The sequence below is a fragment of the Phallusia mammillata genome, chromosome 4, assembly GCF_965637545.1.
Source record: "Phallusia mammillata chromosome 4, kaPhaMamm4.hap1.1, whole genome shotgun sequence".
Classification (NCBI taxonomy): Eukaryota; Metazoa; Chordata; class Ascidiacea; order Phlebobranchia; family Ascidiidae; genus Phallusia; species Phallusia mammillata.
The window spans coordinates 18,466,609-18,488,025 of record NC_137255.1 but is presented as its reverse complement, the minus strand read 5'-3'; the positions used below and the strand labels follow the sequence as shown (position 1 = coordinate 18,488,025).

The 21,417-nt window shown below is 38.8% G+C and overlaps 6 protein-coding genes and 1 long non-coding RNA gene across 12 annotated transcripts; 3 read left to right on the top strand and 4 right to left on the bottom strand.

The window, feature by feature from the left end:
• Nucleotides 1-47: 47 nt before the first annotated feature.
• On the bottom strand, nt 48-4,158 carry LOC145224968 (von Willebrand factor A domain-containing protein 2-like). 4 transcript variants are annotated; one of them, XR_013859771.1, is made up of 10 exons: nt 2,881-3,510; nt 2,735-2,820; nt 2,499-2,597; nt 2,126-2,246; nt 1,887-2,069; nt 1,349-1,451; nt 1,133-1,281; nt 840-1,015; nt 568-754; nt 436-495 (listed from the first exon to the last, which is right to left on the bottom strand). XR_013859771.1 is itself a non-coding variant. In XM_080091607.1 (9 exons), the coding sequence occupies exons 2-9, from the start codon at nt 2,783-2,785 to the stop codon at nt 319-321; spliced, it is 1,059 nt and encodes a 352-aa protein (XP_079947733.1). In that variant the 5' UTR covers nt 2,786-2,820; nt 4,101-4,158; the 3' UTR covers nt 48-318. The 4 variants fall into 4 exon arrangements, 3 of the variants coding, with proteins under 3 accessions (XP_079947733.1, XP_079947732.1, XP_079947734.1); XM_080091607.1 differs by lacking the exons at nt 568-754; nt 2,881-3,510 and adding an exon at nt 4,101-4,158 and having other exon boundaries at nt 48-495; XM_080091606.1 differs by lacking the exon at nt 568-754 and having other exon boundaries at nt 48-495.
• On the top strand, nt 3,607-5,054 carry LOC145224970 (ribose-5-phosphate isomerase-like). Its single transcript, XM_080091611.1, has 8 exons — nt 3,607-3,670; nt 3,787-3,923; nt 3,986-4,046; nt 4,114-4,294; nt 4,359-4,427; nt 4,498-4,639; nt 4,708-4,807; nt 4,869-5,054. Exons 2-8 carry the CDS (start codon nt 3,801-3,803, stop codon nt 4,958-4,960), a joined length of 768 nt encoding a protein of 255 aa, XP_079947737.1. The 5' UTR covers nt 3,607-3,670; nt 3,787-3,800; the 3' UTR covers nt 4,961-5,054.
• Nucleotides 4,718-6,771, bottom strand: LOC145224967 (prostaglandin E synthase 2-like). The gene is made up of 6 exons (XM_080091605.1): nt 6,251-6,771; nt 5,985-6,185; nt 5,716-5,921; nt 5,456-5,659; nt 5,280-5,397; nt 4,718-5,216 (listed from the first exon to the last, which is right to left on the bottom strand). The coding sequence occupies exons 1-6, from the start codon at nt 6,554-6,556 to the stop codon at nt 5,076-5,078; spliced, it is 1,176 nt and encodes a 391-aa protein (XP_079947731.1). The 5' UTR covers nt 6,557-6,771; the 3' UTR covers nt 4,718-5,075.
• Nucleotides 6,772-6,897: 126 nt separating this feature from the next.
• On the top strand, nt 6,898-8,320 carry LOC145224972 (uncharacterized). The gene is made up of 3 exons (XM_080091613.1): nt 6,898-7,050; nt 7,116-7,163; nt 7,223-8,320. Exons 1-3 carry the CDS (start codon nt 6,915-6,917, stop codon nt 7,411-7,413), a joined length of 375 nt encoding a protein of 124 aa, XP_079947739.1. The 5' UTR covers nt 6,898-6,914; the 3' UTR covers nt 7,414-8,320.
• LOC145224971 (uncharacterized) lies at nt 7,245-9,653 on the bottom strand. The gene is made up of 3 exons (XM_080091612.1): nt 8,570-9,653; nt 8,343-8,400; nt 7,245-8,226 (listed from the first exon to the last, which is right to left on the bottom strand). The coding sequence occupies exon 1, from the start codon at nt 9,558-9,560 to the stop codon at nt 8,853-8,855; it is 708 nt and encodes a 235-aa protein (XP_079947738.1). The 5' UTR covers nt 9,561-9,653; the 3' UTR covers nt 7,245-8,226; nt 8,343-8,400; nt 8,570-8,852.
• Nucleotides 9,654-10,549: 896 nt separating this feature from the next.
• LOC145224965 (pleckstrin homology domain-containing family G member 7-like) lies at nt 10,550-21,136 on the bottom strand. Of its 3 annotated transcripts, XM_080091603.1 has the most exons (17): nt 21,111-21,136; nt 20,260-20,324; nt 17,098-17,190; nt 16,520-16,620; nt 16,360-16,428; nt 16,139-16,176; nt 15,520-15,636; nt 14,935-15,105; nt 14,268-14,363; nt 13,908-14,006; nt 13,736-13,846; nt 13,459-13,633; nt 12,692-12,807; nt 12,278-12,371; nt 11,995-12,074; nt 11,698-11,928; nt 10,550-11,530 (listed from the first exon to the last, which is right to left on the bottom strand). In XM_080091603.1, the coding sequence occupies exons 2-17, from the start codon at nt 20,262-20,264 to the stop codon at nt 11,258-11,260; spliced, it is 1,869 nt and encodes a 622-aa protein (XP_079947729.1). In that variant the 5' UTR covers nt 20,265-20,324; nt 21,111-21,136; the 3' UTR covers nt 10,550-11,257. The 3 variants fall into 3 exon arrangements, with proteins under 3 accessions (XP_079947729.1, XP_079947726.1, XP_079947728.1); XM_080091600.1 differs by lacking the exons at nt 20,260-20,324; nt 21,111-21,136 and adding an exon at nt 18,223-19,246; XM_080091602.1 differs by lacking the exons at nt 20,260-20,324; nt 21,111-21,136 and adding an exon at nt 17,279-18,184.
• On the top strand, nt 16,591-17,831 carry LOC145224973 (uncharacterized). The gene is made up of 2 exons (XR_013859773.1): nt 16,591-16,657; nt 17,020-17,831. It is a non-coding gene; the product is annotated as an uncharacterized LOC145224973 (long non-coding RNA).
• Nucleotides 21,137-21,417: the final 281 nt, after the last annotated feature.

Sequence of the window (21,417 nt, the reverse complement as noted above, 5' to 3'; positions counted from 1 at the left end):
AAAAGTGCGAAAAACAACGCATCGTTACTCAAGTAAGGGACAGTTGCTAAATAGCCAATCCGTTGGTACATTCCCAGTACGACAAAGCATTATTTTCAGTAGCTAACTTTTAGGAAAAGATCAGTTCAATCATATTGTTTGCAATTAAATCGACGAATTTGCTTCTACAAAACCTGTGCTGCCGCTTAGACGATGAATTTGTTGTTTTTTATCGGTATCAAATCCCCATATAAACTGAATGCAAGCCTATATATGTATTTTTAAAATGATGTAAAAGTAATACATGTAACATTTGATTTTGGCGTTTTAAACAACAAACTACAGATTACTGTCTGGTTGACACGGATCATCACAGAGTTCGCGAACGAGATCTTGTATATACGTCGCGTCAGATGGATTTTGTTGAATATAAAGTTGCTTCTGATCACCGACCATGGCACTTGCTTGGTTGTAATACTCGGGATTGGATGAATTGGCTGTGGCTATAACAAAAATCTACAAAAAACGAAAGTATGACTGACCGTGGTAAAAGTATTAACAGTGTATTTTTTATATTTGGCCTTGTACCGCAAAAGTAGGAAGGATTGTTTATTTTCTGAGCTGGTAAACTTTCAATTTTCGATGGAATAATTCCAATATTTTTTAGCTGTTTGTAGCATTCCTTTCTAGCATTCCACAGGCCGTACCTTGCATCAGCTTATCTCAACAAAACAATGGATTTCAGGGGGAAGATAGTGTTGTGGAACCCGTTCGACTAAGTATTTTGAACGGTGTACAAAGTTATGCTGTATAACCAGAAGAACAATTAGGCATACATGACGTTTAAACCATAGCTTTACCTTGTGGCCAGCTTTTCTTAGTCGATCGGCTGGAGCGCTTACATCATCCGACGAAGCGTTGTCAGCCTGAAGCACAATTACATTTCTCACGCTATTCCTGTCTCCGTTTGCCGTGGTGAAGTAATCCTCAAGGAGATACTTGAGCACATTTCCCGTCCGCACATTGGAACTGTTATCTAAGAGAGGGTGAAAAACAAACGGTTTTCGTGTGATAGCGGATAAAAAGGGCCTTTTTAAGCTTTAGTGGCGTTTCCAGTAGTATAAATACACGTTGTGGAATCTGTATAATCTACCTTGCGTGAATTCTAGGCCATTGACTTTCTGGAGGAAAACAGTCTTGTCGTCCGGAAAATCGGAAAACCTAATTACTGTGGATTGATGAACATTCTCACCGTAAGATATAATTCCCGGCAAAGCACTTTCACTTCCCACGTTGAATTCCCTTGGAACGCGTGGGTGGTTTGTTACATAACAAAATTTTAGCCGCGCTAATGCGTGCACTTACTTACCCCATTATGGTGACAACCCTGCGTTTGAATTCGTCCCACGCTTCCGAGGTGCTAGCCTGGCGCACAAATACGATATCATTTGGAAGGTACGGGGGGCACGCTCCTTGAAAATAACGAAATGTTTAATATATTGAGATAAGTTTTTTCGAATGGACGTGTTCAAAAATGTAGGACCCGTAAACTTTTGTGAAGAATAACAACTAAATTTGGAATGTTTTACCAAAACGCATGTAACGTTGACTTTGGCAGGATCTATTGAAAAAAATTGACAGAGTCGCCTCGAGCTATCAGAGGTAAGACCAAAATAACCTTGCTTTCCCTTGCGACTATACAAAAGTAAAAATAGGCTATAGAAAATGGTTCCATAAAATCGTTTTGAAAAGAATTGTTTTCATATTCTTTGCTTTTGACAATAGAAAGGTTCTTCTGTCTTTGAGAAGGTAAAGTATAGGGTTTCCAATAAAATACTCGCGGAATTTTGTGATCCGCATTCCCGAAGCAAGTTATTCGCAACTTTAAAAGGTTAATCTCATCCTACTTGCGCAGCATGGTTTTGGCCTATCCCATTCTCCCGTGGCTCTGCACGTCGTCTCCGAACTGCGCACTGGTCGAATAAAAAATCCTGGATTGCGACATTCAAACTTGCAAACCGAACGAGGGCGGTTGTTTGCTGAGCAAGTCACAGCACCGTTTTCAATTGCATTGCGTTCTTGACATGGAACTGTAAGAAATGATTGCAATGAAAGTACGCTATATTAGAGAAAGTCATTTACTCACATATCATTCCTGTACATGCATGAGGCTGCAAATTGCAAAGCTCGGTTTGGCAGCAGCAAGTACACACAGCGTTACTTTGATCTGTATTACACTCGACAAATCCAAACTCCGACACGGCAAACTGTAAATTGCAATCAATTGCAGGTTTAAACCTAACTAAGGGCAGCTGGCATATTCCCATTTTTAAGTAGATTTAACCGGACAAATGTTTCGACCGAAACTGTTTGATTGCGTGAAATTAACGCCTGAAGTTTCCAAGTTAAACGACATAAATTGACATTATTTTTGTTTAGCTTCTTTTTACAAAGGCGTTTTATGTATCTTATGCAACTTAACATGCAATACCAACTTACATTTTTTTAAATTTACTTACTTGTCGTTTCGCATTTTCCACACACGCCTGTTTTTGTTTACACCGCTTAATGATTACCAATCGTTTGCCAACGCGACGCACAACGGTTTCACATGAATCCTAAAACCGAAATAAAACACATACTTTAAATGCAAAATCTCGTAACGAAACGTTTTGGTAAATAACGACAAACGCATAAAGTCACAGTAGACAACCAGCCTACATATGATTGGTTAAGTTAGATAAACCAGCCTGACCTGGTTATTGTGGCACGTCCTAATTCTCCCTTGAAATGCACACATAAACATGCTTCTGGCGTTGTCGCAGGTAAAACATCGCAAACCTGTGGATAGGCATATACTGTTTAAAAAACACATGTTTATTTTGATTTACCTGTGCTTACCTGCTGCTACACTGGTAAATAAGATTATGCCTAAAAGAAAAGCCTTCATTTTAGACGATGTTGTTCTCTGTCGTATTACTTGACTCGACTACTATCGAACCAAACTAGCTCTCCATCATATAATTACGAGTTACAACTGATAGTAGAAGAAATTCAAGTTTATCAGCTTACCCAGAGGCGAGATTGCCACTAGCATGACACAAATTGTCACGTGCATATCACAAGTGGATGCGATTACTTTTTGGCATAATGTCAAACTGAACAAACTTATAGGTGCTTGGTAGGATTTCGTTTTTTCAACGAAAAAAAATGACCTTGACACAAAACATAGTCTTCCCACAGTTAGGCCTAAGCATGGAAGGTTAGCAATTGTTGGCAGAAATGTCAGTTCACGATTGCTTTTTTGTACTCCGATTTAAAACCATGAAATGCAACTACAAAGTACCAAGTACCAAACATAATGACCTTTAAAACTGGTTGCATAAGTGGCGTGTAGATTAAAATACCGCAACTGGCTGTTTGCCATGACAAAATCACGAACAGAAATTCGAGCTTACTTGCGCCACCTACCACTCAGGAAATCCCCTGTTTTACTGGAATGCAATGTGCAGCGTGCGCCTTTTAGTTTTAATTTTCGGATTTAAAAAAAATGCACAGCGGTTACATGCGGCGTCTATCAACATTTGTCACAGTTTGGTATTGATGATCTGCGGAGGAAGTGTCAAGCACGGTATTGTTATTAATAGCCGCGGTACAACAACTGTAGGAAAACACAACAAACGATAAGCCGGTTCGGAAAAAAGATGCTTATGGATTGTAAAAAGTGTCATATGTTCAGTGTTTTTTTATATTTTGATGTAGTTTCGAAAATGTTTTAAACACAACCGATCATATTTTACTACACAGACTAATCGTGGTGAATGCTGCTGAAATTAATTAAACAAGCTGCATTTAATTCCATCAGCAGACACAAGACAACAGTTGCTATGGTTGATGCCGCTAAGCGTCTGGCAGCAAGAGCCGCAGTTGACGAATATGTGAAGGTAATTCGGAAAAATGCGTTACATGTTTTTGAAATACCACTAAAACAACATTTTACCAACAGAATGGCCAAAAAGTTGGCATTGGGAGTGGATCAACCATTAAGTTTGCTGTGGAACGCATTGGTAATATAAAGTGACTTTAAACGATAGTAATTACAACATATTATTTATACTTACCTCATTGCTTAAGCTGAAAGGACAAAAGATGAAAGCCTTAATGTGGTTTGTGTTCCAACATCATTTCAAGCTAGAGAACTCATCTTAAGCAGTGGCTTAGTATTGGAAAGTTTAGATACAACACCTGTACTGGATGTGGCAATTGATGGTGCAGATGAAGTTGACAAAGATTTTGTGTTGATAAAAGGTGGAGGGTAAGTTTCAAGTTGTTTCATCAATAGAAATTCAAGAGCCTTAATATTTTTTATTTATTGACAGTGGATGTCTCACCCAAGAAAAAATTGTTGCTGCTGTTGCAAAGAAATTTATTGTCATTGCAGATTATAGGTATAAAAGGTGCTTGCCAAATTGGCATTTAGTTTGGATGGTAATAGTTCTGTTCTTACAAAATGTTTAGAAAGGATTCTACACTTTTGGGAGAACAGTACAAAAAAGGAATTCCAGTGGAGGTTATACCAATGGCAAGAGTCCCTATAAAAAGGAAGATTGAATCCAACTTTGGAGGAAAAGCTGAACTTCGGATGGCTATCAACAAAGCTGTAATATATTTTTTTCCCTAGAAATGAGACTATTCTCTACCTTTGTATTTATTTTTTGTACTTAACAGGGCCCAGTGGTAACTGACAATGGAAACTTTATTCTGGATTGGAAATTTGACAAAGTACATAAATGGAGTGAAGTGCACAAGGAAATCAAACTTATGCCAGGTAAGTTTTTTTCAAGTACAAATAAAACTTTGAAAGTACAATAAAATTATATTTTACACAGGAGTTGTTGAAACTGGACTATTTGTTGATATGACTAATGCTGTGTTCTTTGGCTTGGAGGATGGATCTGTCAAAACCAAGCTTGTTAAATAATTAATCACTAGCTTTGTATTCAGCTGCCTATAAATTACTATGCACTTTGATTGAAATGCTTTCTGTTGGTACTGCCATAGAACACACAATTGTCTTTTGAAATGCAATACATTCTCTATGTTGCATTCAAATTTTGCCCTTTATGTTCTTCAATTGCTTTTTTTGTTGCAAAATACCATTTCTTAATCTTTGAATGTGTCACTACATCATTGAATGAATCCAAGTTTTCCATGACAGATAAAACTCCAAATACACACTGTTGAAAAATAGTTTGCTTCAAATACTATACAGCTTGTTTTTGAATATAAATGACACTCACAATGTCAGCCAAATTTGGTTTATCCCCACCCATGAATTTCCGGTCATGTCCAATGGCTTTAACCCATGTATTGCAAGCTTTATACAGATCAATACGTACATTTTCACTTATTTTATATCTGAAATAAATGGCATGACATAAGGGAATTTGTTTAGCGTTAATATTAAGTTACTTACTTTTTCTTCAGCCTTTTACCAATTACCCACATGGCAACTGCCCCACCATATTTTGCAACTGTTCCTTCCCATGTACCATTAAATCTACCTTGTTTTACATGGTAGTCAAATGCCTGCAAAGCTTCACTTAGTGTTCGATATACATTGGGAGAAATTAGGTGCACAAGATAATCATCAGCCCATGCTCGCCATTGTGCTTCCTCGCTGCAAACATAATACATTAATATTAAAAGAACAAATGGTTTACTACATATTACTACCTTCGAGCATCTTTGTAATTTGGAAGTGTAACTTCATTTTCTTCCATAATAAGCCAATGTTTATTCAGAATAAGCTTTTTCACCTTTCCGTCTTCATCAATTAACTCCGATTCTGGATATTGGTTTAAAAGTTCTGATATGGATATGTTTTCATTGATTAAGTAACTTGCAAGAACACTGATAATAAGAGATGAATCATTCAGTTGCTGCAAGTACAAAACCATATTAGGCAATGTTACAAAATTATACCGGACTCCAAATGAACTTGCCTCGGATTTTCCCTCTTTTTCTATTGAAACAATTGGAACTTTTTTGTACTCAGAAAATTTTATTTCTTTTTTAAATATCGGGTGAACTTCAACGCTTTTAAATGGGACATTGTATGCTTGGAGAAATGATCTAGTCTTGCTACAAAATGGACATGTTTGATATTGGTATAATGTAATCGATACCCCTTTCCACTTTTCTTCCTAAAGGTTTTTGATACAAAGTGAATGTAAAACACATCAAACTAAATTTACACTTTGTTACAAACCTCAGATTCTGTATAGTTTGTTTGGTTATGTACGGTTAATTTGTTTTTCGCCAGATACAATGCTAAGCTTCCTCCAAGCATTGCTGAAAATGCAATTTTGCTCCAGGTCTTTGCTTTTCCATTGTGACCACTATGATTGTACTCAAATTGTTTTGTTGCAATTAATCTAGTTGACTCATTATATGCACGAGACAGTGGCGAACAATGCACTTTAGACAAAACATAACACCCTTTTTTATCTGACTTTAAAGTTTTTCCAGTAGCTTGTAGCAGAATTTTGTTCATTGTGACAAGCCTAAAAAACATTACAAAAGAAAAATGGAAACAGTTACAAATAAAAATAAAGTATTTTCACGCAAAACAGTAAAACAATAATAACCGAAAACCGATTTAACACAGCGTACATATTTGTAATTTTGTATGATTTGTTTGCACTCATCCGATGACATGCCGCGACCAGAGAAATCATTTTGCAACTTTATTGTTTTTACTTGTTTAGAACTTGTTTCTTTGTAAGTTCATGTTTACCTAAAGGAAAGTTTGGATGCGTGATAAGTTTTTAACAAAAGCGTTTTAAATTTAAATTCCCAAACTGTTTTTCATCCTGCATGTACAATTTTTAATAATTGCGTAGTTTGTAGATTTGTTCTTAAATTATAAAGAAATGAATGTATTTCAACTACGACTGGACGAAGTAAACCAAGTGGTTGAGAACGAACATTCAGTTGAAAGCGACTTGATATCAGAAATAAGCGATTTGCGCAAAGTTAGAGAAGCTCTTAACGCAGAATTGGAGCAAGGTTTGCACAATGTTTTTCACTGTGTGTTACCAGCACACACTATTTGATCATACTTTTTCTTTCAGAAACTGCTGTATACTGCCAACGATGCGATGTTGCAGCTCGACTATGCGGTAAAATGCCTGCTCATAGTTTTATTTTCAAGTTCTTAACAATAATTGTCTATTGCCAGAGACTTCAAACATCACAAAATATAAAGTGGATTGCTGTATTAACAAGATAAACGAAGCTCAACAACGAAACGTGTGGCTCCAAGACAAAATAAACGACTTTACTTTAAGAAGCGACGAGGTTACTCCAACTGATTTAAACATTTGTCTTTTGTTTGTTGTGAAATATCAATTAGACAAAGTTCTTTTGTAGTTCCGTAAGTGTGCACTAACTTGAGCAGTTATTAGCAGGAAAGGAAACGACTTATTAACTCGGTCAGTGATTGGGGGAAACGAATGACGGAATGTTCGGTGCAGCTTAAAGACGCTGCACAGCTTTATGTAAGTAGTCTGGCCGGTTACAAATGGTCATTGTGCGACTATTTACTCATACAACAATATTCGGGCAAAATAACTTTATTTTTAATAGAACGTCGACATGGAAAGTCAGATAAAGGCAAAACTGCAAGAGAAGGAATGCCTGAAGCTAAAGCGTGGGTTATGTTGTGTTGCCAATTTTGCTTCCACACAATAAAAGAAGCCTTTGTTTTCCAGTATTGGAGCTTCAGCAAATGAAAGATGACTTGTTAAAACAAGCCCATGCACTAAAACAGTTGGAAGATGGTATGCTTAATATCACTGTACAACTGGGCCAATTTGTTTATTTATGGTGTTATGTTTTTAACAGATGAGAGCCGTTCATCCAATGTTTTACAGCAGAACATCATGCATCAAATTTTGTAAGTAGTTGCTAATGAATTATCGGTGCCAAGTTTTGCATGTTGACTGTTTAGTGAAATGATTGAGGAAACACTTAAAAATCAGTCAACCACAATAGAAGAAATGGCTCTGGAATCAAAACTAAAGGGGTAAGTTATGTGGTCCCAATATAAACACAGGTATATGTTAATATTTTTTATTTTAGAATGCAACAATCCATTTCAACATGAGCAAGCAGTTAGAGACTTTCCATCCTTGTGAAATCCACAAATATTGCACCAACGCTTTGAAAGGATTTCCAGAAACTCTGTGAAATGAACTTATATTAATATTTTATTCTGTGTTTTGTATTGTTTTAAAGTTTTTTTTTGTTTGCCAAAATATTTATACTTCAGTGACAACCATACTTCCACAGAAGCTTACCTCTGATAGATCTTTTGAGCAGGTAATCAGGCAACGATACTGGTTGAAGAACCAATACCTTTAAAAAAAGTCCACACTCTTGAATGACTAAAAGTCATGTAATTAAACACAGAAGCAATTTGGTAGGAATACTTTAATTGTCACAAGAAAAGAAATAGCACAATAGAACAGTAATAAACAAGCTAACAAGTAACAGTAGTCATAGGTTAAAAGCACAGAATAGACACCTGTTTTGGTGCAGGTTCATCCCAGAAGCAAGATGTCCACACCACTGGTTGCAGTAATGTGACCTGAAATACACTAAAACGTTTCAACAAGGCAAAAATAGACACAAATTTTAAGTGTTATATGTAAGTTGATGTCCAGCATTTACTGTTAAAAATGTGCAACATTTGAATTTTGAACCACAAACTTAACCAACCATTTTCTCCACATGGTCTTGGACGTGCTGCCACCAGCTTATATTGCACTTTAGCTGCAGTTGTTCACTGGAAATATAATTTTAGGTGATCAGCAAGTCGTAGAAACACTTGGTTCTTGCACAAAATCTGTGTCCACTTTAGTTTTCTTTTCCGCTTGGCGAAGAAACTGGTTTTCAGCTTCCAGTTCTGCGTTGCGCCTTGTGAGGTACACCATTTCTTCGATTTGATGCTTGCGGTCTGTTTCTTTGTGAATAAGAAATTCCATGTTGTGAATAGCAGTTTCTAGTTCCATGCAGCGTGTTGATAGCACATCAACTGGTTGCTGTCTAAGCATTTCTGCCCGCACATCATTGTACATGCGATCGAATTGTTCTTCATGGAAGCGATCAACGTCTTCATTCATTGAAAAACCATCATATATTGGTGTGCCCATACTCTCTGTTGACTCTTCATTTTGTTGGTTTGATCCCTCGGAACTGGTGTTCAAGGACAAACTTGGCTCACTGCACTCATTGTCAGAGTCAAACAGTATATTTAAACCAAGTTCCTTGTCCTCAAACAAAAATTGTGTAGTATTGGCTGGTGCGTTGATCTTAGGTCTTCCCAAGAAGTTTTTGGCAGAATAAGGGGCAGTTCTGCCTCTTCGGGTACGTCGATTTCTCCGTCTTTTCCTTTCCGTTCGCTTATGATCGACCTCAACATTTTTAATTTCAAAGCTTGAATCGACACTTTCGATTTCTGTTGAAATGATATCAGTATCTACTACAGGCTGTGCGGGTAAAGCAACACTCATCATTTTCTTCAAAAAAGCTGCAGTTTTTAAAAAGTATGTCGCTGACGAAAATGACAACCCTCTCCAACTCAGCAAAATCTCAACTGCCTTATTTCACAAACGTATCCACGACGTATGTCGACGTTGATGACGTTTGCCTTTTTCCTTTCCTAAAATAGGTCACAAGCTGCATCAGCAGTTGCGCAATGGCGTTCCGCACCAGTGCTTGCCAGTTGCGACGTTCTGTTTTATCCTTGTAACCACAGCATTGTCAACACAAATAAAAACTTTTCATTTAAAAGTGAAAAATACACTTGGCATTGAACTGTAGGGCTCCAAAACATTTTATAGTTTTAAATTTTAAACTGCTGATATGTAAAAGGTAAGTTTTTATAGATGTATTGTTTACTAATTGTGATGCAACAAACCAATGTACTGTACCATAATTAAACATTTTGTTGAAATAATTTTAATTTGCGTAATCATTGCGCAGCTAACATGTTTAGGTTCATAAATACATAATATGACAACTAAATATTAAAATATGTTGGAAAGTATAACTGTGTGACAGCAGATTTTTCTAGAAACGCAAATGACATCAGAAAAATTAACAGCATAATTTGTGAATTGTGTTTTAAATTTGTTTTCTGTTCAAACAAGTTTGCTAGAAACATACTACAACGACTGATACATACGACAAAGCTATCCGATGTTACACCATATCCAGGTGGCAACTGTTAAAACACACGCGAGATACAGAACAAAGCCGAGACTTTGCTTCATTACCAGCAGGCCATTACCCCCCCAAGCTGAAACCAATGACCTACATATGTGACGCCACAATGTTGCAGTAATTGTAGGTTATCCATCTTTAAATAAAGCAGGCAACTAATATCTTCGCTTGCGAAAAACAGGCTGTAAGTGTTTGTTCTCCATTATTCCAACCTTCTGCAAATTGCATTTTAGTCAATTTGTATTTGATTTCTTTGTACGCGTTTTAAACAAGCAACTAGTTTGTGGGATCTGGCATTGCTACGTTTATTGTTGTCCCAAAACGTAATATGCGATAGTGATTTCGTCAATAAGCAATGGAAAGCCGCAAAAGCGAATATTCATTTGCTTACTGCACACTTTAAACTTCTGAACTTTTGCATTACCCAGCAGCACAACGCGTTGAAATGTTCCAGGAGAGTGGTATATACATATACAGCAAATAGAGACCACATTTATGCACAGTGATGTCAGATGGTGGGTGTATAAAACACATTGTGACTGACGTCTACCAGCAGTGTTTCCATTTTATTTGGTGGCCCAAATTATATTTGTTAGCAGAAGGGCAACGTTAATCAGTGTCGCACCCACAGGGTCAAGCGAATTTCTCAGACGGCCTCCAGCTCAAAAAAGGTAAAACTAACTGAAATAAATGGACGTTTTTCCCAGTAAAGGTCAAACTATTTTCAATTTGTGCAAGCGCTGGACCGAACGTTCAGAGTAGCCGACGTGTTTCATACACAGTACAGACTGGGTGAAAACAATTGCAACCGAGCATACATTATTACCGAACAAACGTGTGATCTCAGTTTAGCTATTTTCAAGTCCGTGTTATAGGTACTTCAATGTGTGAATAATTCTGAATTGCACTGTATTGTCGAAAAATACTCTGCATGGCTTTAAACTTAAGCCAGAGACGGTGCAGGAAAAACCTGCAACCATTTATGACTTTAGGGGTCAATAAAACACCCATTTAACTCCAACCATGGACTTTTGCTATCGCTGGTCACGGAAAAAGTTTCATTTGATAAATCGTCACTTGGCTCAACCGATTTTTGCCTGGCAAGCCGGGATCGGGTACCTATGTTTAAAAGTTCTTGGTCGCTAAGTCCATTTTCATCTGGTTTACGGTTAATACAAGGTGATGAAATGCTTGTAGCCGCGTATATGTGCTTCTCCATCCATTGTGCAGCAGTTGAAGCGAGTCGCGTCAGCCATTTGCGCTGTAAAATATTATTTATTGGTAAAAACGCGTAAAGCTGTGGTTTCAGCATTCATCACGACTAAAATTTTAGTGTGAAATTGTTTGAACATGTTTGGAGGTTCTGTAAGAGGGCAATAGAGAGTAACATTGGCGATCGCATGTGGCTAACAATAAAACATATCGCACCTTTAAATCCTCTGAGGAGGCCTGCAGCATAGTGATAGTGGTCATTTGCTGAAATCGATTCTCTTGCACAACAAGAAAGGCGTTCTTGACCCCTAATGATGAAGCGTGTTCTGTTTCCACGTCGTACACCATAAACCGATCCAGGGCAACCGGTTGACGATGAACCATTAAAAGAGTACCGTCTTTTAACACCGGGTGTCGTTTTAAACTCGAAGGTATTTCTGAGGCTTTCTGCGGATCAAGCAAATGCGTCAACGGCGTGAATTTCGTCGGAGGCTTAATTCTCCACACACTTACCCGCTTTCCCTTTCGAGGTCGAGTAAACACCATCATATCGTCAAACAGCAGCGCGTATATTTCAATAGACCTTCCGTTTTCTGTAATTTGTGCACTTTGTTGAAAATGTCGAGTGCAATATTATAACTGTGAAATCATTTTACAAACAAATAGGTGTCGAAATAACAACTAGACAAGTAATGCATGAGTAAACCATCAAGTAAATTGGTAGAAACGCGATAAGCTGAATAAACAACGATTTCGGAGAAGTTTTACAGTCCTTGGTAAGAGTCAGACAGCTTACCAACGATGGATAGCGATCCGTCAAGTATCAGTTGTCGTTTTGGGTTGGCGATCAAATTTCTACAGGGTTGTATCGACAGGGCATGCCTCAAAGGCTGAAAGAACAAAATGCAATTAAACATGCTGTGCCTACGTCAGACAGCGCATTAGATAACACACACATGCACGACTGTCGAATTCTAACCAGTATATTATCAGGTTATTTACAATTAAACACTATCCGATGTAAAGCATTTCTCCTCTTGAAAAAATTAAATAATCTGGTGGCTCATGCAGTATCGTTTTTGACTCCCGACATTTTTTTACAGTGCGTTCAAGAGCGTGAATTCTATGAAATATATTACCGCGATTATTAAATTGCGGATAGCGTTGAAGTAGCACATTCATAAGGGTAAGGTGTTAGACCACAACTTACTTCGGGTAGCGTGGTTTTCGTGTCCAACTCGTACACAGGCGGCCAGGAAATAGAACTTTGTAAGTCCTGTAAAAACTGGAAATGAGTCAACCACGAAACTTTTCCATCCAGCGCTTCTGTAAAAGCATATGTGCAGTCGGTTAACTAAACCTGTTTAATTTTGTTCTCCAAGTTACGTCATTATCCTGATGAAGGCGTCTTGTATAGGACGTCGAAACGTCGATTATTTATAATAAAAACTGCTGGATGAGCAATACTTTGTTATAACCTGTTTACATTCGCACTTTTTTGGTCTTGAATTGACGTTTGCAAAATTCCATTAAGATGTAGAACTTTACAGAAAATCAATGGGGACAGTAGGTCACTCGATTCACACATACCGTATATTGCTGTGTTTTTAAGGTGGTATAGCACTATCTGAAAGCGTTGTTAGTTTTGTTCGAGGGTTTAGCAAATGTTTTAATCATATGTTTTTAAACATAGGTTTTGTATTTTTATGAATTATTTGAGGTCTTTAATCGTCTGACTTAAAGAACAAACCTTCTGGACTATCTTTATTTGAAGAGTATATTAAGCCGGAAGGCATTATTTAAAGCTAGAAGACCGAGTTCACATTGCGTCGCCGCTTAATGCTTTGCAAGTCGCCACGCAGCTTTTGTCGCCCCAAGGTGCGAACTGCACGCATATTAGGTAAACGGCGACGCACAAAGCGTCACCGTTCTTGCGCCTTAAAACAATCATCGTCGCAAATTGTAACGATCACCTACTGAGCGATTCCTGGACAGCAAGCAAAGTTGTCTCGATTAGGGCATTTTGTGACTTGTCGCTCGTGTACTCCGCGATGTGACGCAAAAGAAGCGGGTACTTGGTGAGATGCTGCATGGGTGACACCAAAAAGTCGTTAAGCTTTAAACGCTGGCACTTGGGGTTGCGTTCACACCACTGCGCGAAACAGAAACGTGGATTAGATACGCATACAATGATAGCCCATAATGCCAAGTTATTGTGTACGCAACATTGAGTTCCGCACAAAATCAAGTATACCTTTAGGAAAACACCGAAGTCTTCGTTTTGTTTTAGTTCTTCTCTGTAGGTTATTGAGTTTGTGTAGCTCGTACAGTAACGCTGATACGGCGGACACAAAACGCTGCCAAACTGCAACCAACAACAATTTGTATTAAGTTGTTTACGGGCAATCTGAACTCTTTCGACTTACCGATTCAAATGCGGTTTCTATCGAATTTGCGCAACCGAAGTGATGGGAGGTTTTGTCTTCAACAACATTGAGCAGCGCCCGACAAAAATCGAGGCTTACCTAACATAAAAAAGAAAGGTGAATCAAGTTGGCAATAGCATATTGTGTGTCACAAAACAACGGCATAAATTGACAAATGTTTGCACAAAAGCTGTGGTTTGGAAGCCGTAAACACTAGACTGTTGATTAACGACGAGGCAATTTGAGCCTGGCCCAATAAACCCACAATTGAGTATTAAACCTGAGATAATTGGCGGGGTATGACAACGCTGGCTTGATTTGACAAGATAATCAAACAGAACAAGATGCATCATGGATTACCTTGCAGACTTCTTCTAAATTACCGAAGACAGACCGTACATCGACAGCTAGTAGGTATCCGTCACACTGCAACTCTTGCAGAGGTTCCATAAACACCTTTAACATAATGCATTGATGATGAGAGCCAAAATCAATTGCTTTTAAGGCGAAGCAATGTTTGCATTTCGGACCTACCGCGCTTTGAAAACAATCCCCACATAAAGATATAATGGCCGTTGGGCGAATTACAAAATGATAGCATGAAGATAAAACAGATAAGTGCCACAAAACCGCATAGGATAGTCCTTGCAGTGTTTCTTATGCAACGCCACGTAAAATACTGGAGTTTAGCCATTAAACCGTCCATTGCTTAATGGCATAGACATGTTGGGAGGATTCCACACCCTTGGCATCACGAATGCGGTCAATAAACACTTTAAAAGTGTTATGTCGGAAATGCATGCAACAGTGTTTAGGTTTTATCTTTGCGACACTGGTATTATTACATGTGAATCAAAACCCTGAAGAGATTGTTCCAAATTCTTTGCTCATATTATGGCATCGGTTATAGCCTCATCAAGGCAGTTTCATGTCGAAAGCCTTACAAGCCAATGTCATGAATAATAGATGACGCAATGAATACAGGATGCCAAGTGCAGTGGGCAAAGGAACTTTATAAACGTGGTACCTGCTGGAGGACAAGCAGGTGGTCAATTAGGTATGTTCTTTCCGATGTGAAAAGTTCCCAGACGGCATCCTGGCGCTTCCGTTCGCGAGTGGATGTGGATGAGTGAAAGGGCGCGCTGATGGATGAATGCTTGGTTGTATGTGAACCGTTGCGATGCCAACGGTTTTCTCCCTGTCAAAGAAGCCAAAGCACAAATTACCGAATAGATTTATTGGCAACCAAAACTATATAAACTGGAGTGTAGTTAGATTGCTAGTGAATACGGTCAATGCGGCCAAAATGTCCTGCACCAGCTGTACTGTTAAAAAAAAACAGTTTTTAGAAAACAACTAGTATTTTGTTTAGCGTCACACCAGTTGAATGACAAATTTGTTAATTATGCAATCTGGTGAACGAAACATTTGTTCAGTTTTTTTTCTTTCTGAGACCATAGGTCGAAACAGAATGTGTACTGTCTGCAACTTACAAAACTATAGTTGTTGCAATCCTAAAAATGACAATTACTGAAACAACATATCGGGAGACCAATGATGTTTACACGTAAGTGGTTAAGGTTGGATAAATCAACATGCTTTTTGCATTTACCTTGCAGGACGTGAGTTCGCGCAGAGTGCTGACTAGCGTTAGATCTTCATCTTTGGTTTTCCACCTATGTAGCACTTCTTCAAGCTTTAAATTCCCCGATCGATCCTTGTCTTTCGACTAAACCGCAAATGAACAGATATTCATATGTAAACGTATTTTAATGACATGCAAAGTCGAGCTTCGCCGAGCTATTGTAAGATAGAACGCGCACGTTTATTTCGAAACAAATAAGGGCGTCAGTCACTTTAAGACATTTTTTAGACCTGAATCGCTCGTTACGCTTATCGATTTTAAATCCACGACGACCACCGTCAACCCGAATTGACGAGTAACGGGTGAGCGATTGATTGCAGAAGATTGGTTTTGTACAACTTAATGAATTGCTTGTTGTTTTACCTCTAGCTAAAGGCTACAAAAGTTGCAACTTTATCTTATAGAGGCGAAATCATACCGAAATCCTAAATAAGTTTTCCACTGAACTTTTTGTGTTTGTTGCAGTATTATTATATATTGGTAAGTAAGCCAAGATATTTTCTAAACTAAGCTCAAAGGATCTTAGGTGCACACATTTGTGCGATTACCACAAGTTATCTCTGTAAGCTACTCCACTGAAACTTACTTTAAAGTTCAAGAAATTCCATCGTGATCTTTTCATTTCTACAAAATAATCAAATAATGAGTAAAAAGCAAGCCTGTACATCAATATATTACTTATGGCTGTAGGCTAAACTTTCGAAAGACATGTCGAAACGTCAAATGCCACAAACACTTGAAGGTAAATGTTGTCATGTTACTGAACCTGTCGGAACAGTGTACAACAATTAATGAATTGAAATATACCTGCACTCAGCACTGGTTGGTTACGTTGCATACTGGCTATGGTATCCGATAGACATGTCAAGTCTGAATCTGTGACACAAAGCAGAAACCAATTTAATCGTTCGTATAATTATCTGCAAGCAAAGCGAATCCCAATCTAAACATGTTTATTGCTGCCCACCTGGCAAAGTAGATACAACTGCAGCTCTTCTTGCTGTTGGCCGAATTGGTTCATGATCACCATTTTCGGATCGAAGCGTTCTCCGAGGTTTCGAGACTGGGCTAAAGAATTGTTTGCATGTCAACTATTGCACTTCCGGTAAGTAAAAATATGCACCGTCAGTTATAATAGAATTCTATGTGAGGTACTAAACCAGTTACAGGGTATTGTAAGGTGACTAAGCTTTATGCTATTATAAAGCTTTAGGTGATGCTATTATAACCACATGTATTCAAATATAATCAAAAAGAGCATCAGCATCAGTGGAATCTTTTATTTTTAAAACAGAAACATTTATTTTGCCTGTCAAATAGGCAAAGTTAGTGAGGATTGATCAGTTGGTTACCCTTCTGTAGCACAGGCTAATTTCTGTTGTCTGTTATGGCATTTTACTTATAATTACAGTTGTTTACATGCATTAAAAATACTATACTTGAAGCGTACTGGACTTGTTTTTAAAGATAGCTTGGGTGTTCAAAAACACCATATCTTCGTTTCAAGACCGACCGTCGACTTAGCAAAAACAACTCGACGCATACCTGCGATGTTCTTGGGAAAAGTTGTTGATGACCGTCTCCGACCTCCTTCTGCCGGTTGCCCTGTCCTCCAACGAGTAGCTGGCTTTCTCGTCCCTGTGCAAAACAATAGGACGGGCGTAACTCAGAGCCGCAAAAGCAAAAACAATATCTATCAGAGAGACTTAAGCTGACAAGCAAGCACCTCGTATCGGGATTCGAACGCCACAGAAGGTGGGCCCGCTGAAACACTGACAGGTTCATCGGCGTTAACATCTTACACTGCTGACATCGCGATGCAAAACACAACTTTTTGAAACGCGATGCAAAACGCAATTTTGAGACACGCTGTTTTGATGCTCGCCCAAGTCAAGTGACATCAATCAGACTGTCGCAACAAACCTGACTCCGCACTTGATTTCACTCGTTATCTCATCACAGGGGAGCATTTTTTTCCGACGAGCTGTTAACCCGATACTCCAATTTTGCAAACCCAGTTACGACTGGCAAAGCTTCGGCGAAATCAATACAAGAACCTGACGTACACGCGTGAAGGCCAGTTGCAAAATTCGCCCTTACTGGTACGTAAATTTGCCAATCACGGCAAAAACATACAGACCTTTGAATTTAAATTTCCGACAATGGCAGCTCACTGTGTTGTGATATAATTGAGCACAAGTTTTAAAAGAGTGTTTGATTTTGCGGTGAGTCACTTATGACGTTGTTATTTTATTTAATAAATCACACGCACTGATTGATTCATAACTGTTACAATGAAAGAATAGCTCTGTATGTGACGTTTTCCCCCCATAATTTGTGTGTGCGTGTGTTCGCTTTGTTGTTTAAAACGTTTTTATGCTGCTTTTGCAAACAGACCAACTAGAAACCCGCGACAGATATTATGTTTACTCATAGACCTAATAAGTTAAAGTCCTAATTGGGCTGTAATGCGATATTTTCGTTTTTAAGACTTGCTTATGAATAGAACATTTATAGAGAATGTAAAAATTTTCTGGCTCAAAACAGTAATTGGGCAGGTGACGACATAACCTGTCGACAGTCAAATTTTAGCGGCCGGAACAACAAGCTAACGCCGTGTTAAATTGGTAAAGTTCATTTCGTGCGTGCGGACAACACACTGTCACCAACCGTGTCGCGCGACTGGCAAGGCTGTGGGCGCAAGAGTCGCTGCGCGTCTTTCCGAGCGGCTTTTTGGTTGTGCGGGATTCTCGAACGACCGCTGGAGCGTTCGGGTAAGCTTCCTCCCGTGCGAAGTTGCTGCTATTTGTGGAAAGGCGATGGTTGTACATGCGAACCACGCCGAGAAAGGACCGTGAATGCCAGATCGGAACCACTTCCCGCAAGTCGCTGTCATCGTCGCTCGACTCTTCCGATTCGTTGGGCGACGGCGAAATACAGAAGTCTTCGCCTTTGTATATGCTTTGATCTAAAGCCACAGGCTCTTCGTTGATGGGTTGCGCCCACCCAAACGCCGAAACGACGCTCCCTGCTCTCCTATGAGAACATTTAAAATCAGGTGGAAGAGACGCCGTTTCCTTGAGCGTTTGTTTCTGTTGAACACGGCTTCTGCTGGAGGCTTTCATCATGAAAACGTTTCACCGCAACATTACTGTTTAACAGCTTGGGCATAGAATCATGTACCTAAAAAATTCAGACGGCCTATGCCTTCACACAAATAAGGAAGACTGACTATTCAGGTTAAGAAACCTTTTAGGCAACACTAATGACATATAACACGACATACGTCAGCCACGCATAATGACACACTAATGTGTTGTGACATTTGCTCTCAGCTGAATTTCCTGCATAGAAATTTGCTTTCTGTCATTAAAAGCTAGAGTTGACATTGGCCGTCCCAATCTTCAGTGCCGTAAACAATTTCTGCTAAACTATATTTGGCTTGACCCGAATTAATCTGAGAAAGTGACAAGTTTTTTACATCTTTTGCTATACAAATGTGGTTCACTGGGTCAAAAATGTAGCCAATAAACTACGGCGTACCTGTTTAGCTTTAATCAAACACTTGCCTGAGAGATCTCGCTTATTGATTTGCATTACATCTAAATTTACCCCTACTAAATGTCACAGTACCGTCGAAAGCTGCTACATCTTTGCCAAAAACCTAAACATCAAAAACAAACTAAAATTTTTTTACACCCCGCAAGATGCTAGACTTGACAAACGACTTACGGTCAAACGCGCGACTCGAAGGACTTTTTTCTTGCCGAAAAAGACATTTTTGCCTCGACGTCTGTTATTCGTGCCCAAGGCGTGACTTCAATAAAAGCAAACTGTTATCTTGTTTACAAGCAATGCTCACAGTTCGCTGACAGCGGTGACAGACCCATCAACCACACACACACATACATACACAGAGAGTGGTGGGTGTTTAGGAAGCGTTCCCCCGCTTCAAACGCGGAATCCAATAGTTTCTATCAACAGAACAAACACTAAGGAATCGTTGTTTTGACTGCCCGATACACCAGCGACTTGTCTTGCTGCTGCCAGATCTCCTACTGTGTTTTAATAACTGCTCTGCATTGTCTGCATTTCAAACTCAACGTCCACTCATTAGTTCCCACAAAGCAGCCGAAACACAAAAGCAACAAAAGGGCGTTGCCAGATTATTCAAGTATTCAAGTTCAGTTACCAAGCCTGAATTATCATCGCGCATTTGGACGCAAGTACCAAGGTGGTTTCCAAGGCCTGTTCTGTCTGACGCGTCTACATGACAACCAACATCCACAGCAACTTTGTTTTTCACTCGCAAACTTGATCGACTTCAAACTTAATATCGTAATTTCGAACTGTCCGCATAGATCCGATTTTAATGATCTCACATCAAAATGATCACATTTGACCCTTCTTAAAGATCCGCTACATTGTGGATTCGCGGATTATGCGATATTCGCACGTTGGTTTAATCTTAGGTTAACGGATTTTCTAATAACCGAAGTTCGTATCTCGCTTGTAGATGAATTGCTGCCTAATATATCTTTATATGTTTATAGGCCCTAACAACTGCAGGGCACATACCGTAACAACCACTTCTACAAAAGAGAACAAGCAAATAGCCAGGGCTACGCGTGGCGTCGCTCGGCGACAACGCCGCAAGCAGTGCAGTAACGAACAAGCGAACATACAACACAATGTCCATGCTCTCACCTCATGGTTTTGTTGCATTCGCGTAAGGTTGTCGTCTTGTTGGGCCTTCTGCTCCGAGGCACCTGCTAATTGCACAAACAGGCAACGGTAAATAATTGGCACACTCGTTACGTCAGTGCGGAACACACAGCTGTTGCATACATGCCGATGATTAAGGGTCTGTGTTGTCAGCATGGATATAAAGCCTTTGATTGCACAACCTTTCCTGTTTTAGTTTTGGTATAAACCTTCTCTACGTATATATTTAGCACTGTGGTGCTTAACGATGTTCAAAATACACGCGCACTGACTTACGGATTAATAAATGAACACGGCGGTCGGAAATCAAAATAATCATTATTTTACAGAATTGACAGATTTGTAAAATAAAAAAATAAAAAACAATCAATTATGGTTTAATGAAAGGTCGGAAAGTCAGAAAGAATATTTGACTAAACAAAACGTGATCGCTAAATATAATATCGAAAAAAAAATAATGAAATTGATGTTGAAAATAGATTATCCAACCGTTAGATTCTTTATGAAAAGTCACTGTAGATGCTTTCATAAGCGAAATTTACTTGTTCTTTTCGATAGCTGATTGACAAGAACTGATTTTAACCTGGAAATAAACGTTTCCGAAACTTATGACCGTTTTTTTTTTACAATTTTGTAAATGAGTGTTTCGGATTTCTACGTGTCAAGAAATTGGCTAAGCAACAGTCGATATTTGTGCTTGTTATGTGCATGGGCTGGGGTTAGGTTTTTTACGTCAAACAAAACAATCGATATTACAATAGCATGTCACATTGAATGGTTGCATGGCAAACAAAATCGAAAAGTACACAGCGTTAAATTACAAACTCACTTACCTCGTATGAGGGACAGCTACTATCATCTGTAACAAATGAACATGTCAGAAATCCAATTGTGATATATATTGCAGAAAAGTGAGTTTTTCGAGAGCATGAAATAGGTCCAACGCAGCCTGAACAATGTTGGCTGCGTGATAGAGATTTTACTACATTGTTTGGTCGCAGCTCGTATCGGAATAGACTAACCAAATAGTTGCAAAATTCATTCTGGGAAATTTACTATCTCTGTTTTTTGTTCCGGGTATTTTCACTGTGCCTGACCGAAATAAATCCATTATGGTATTTTTCATTATCGTACAACCTG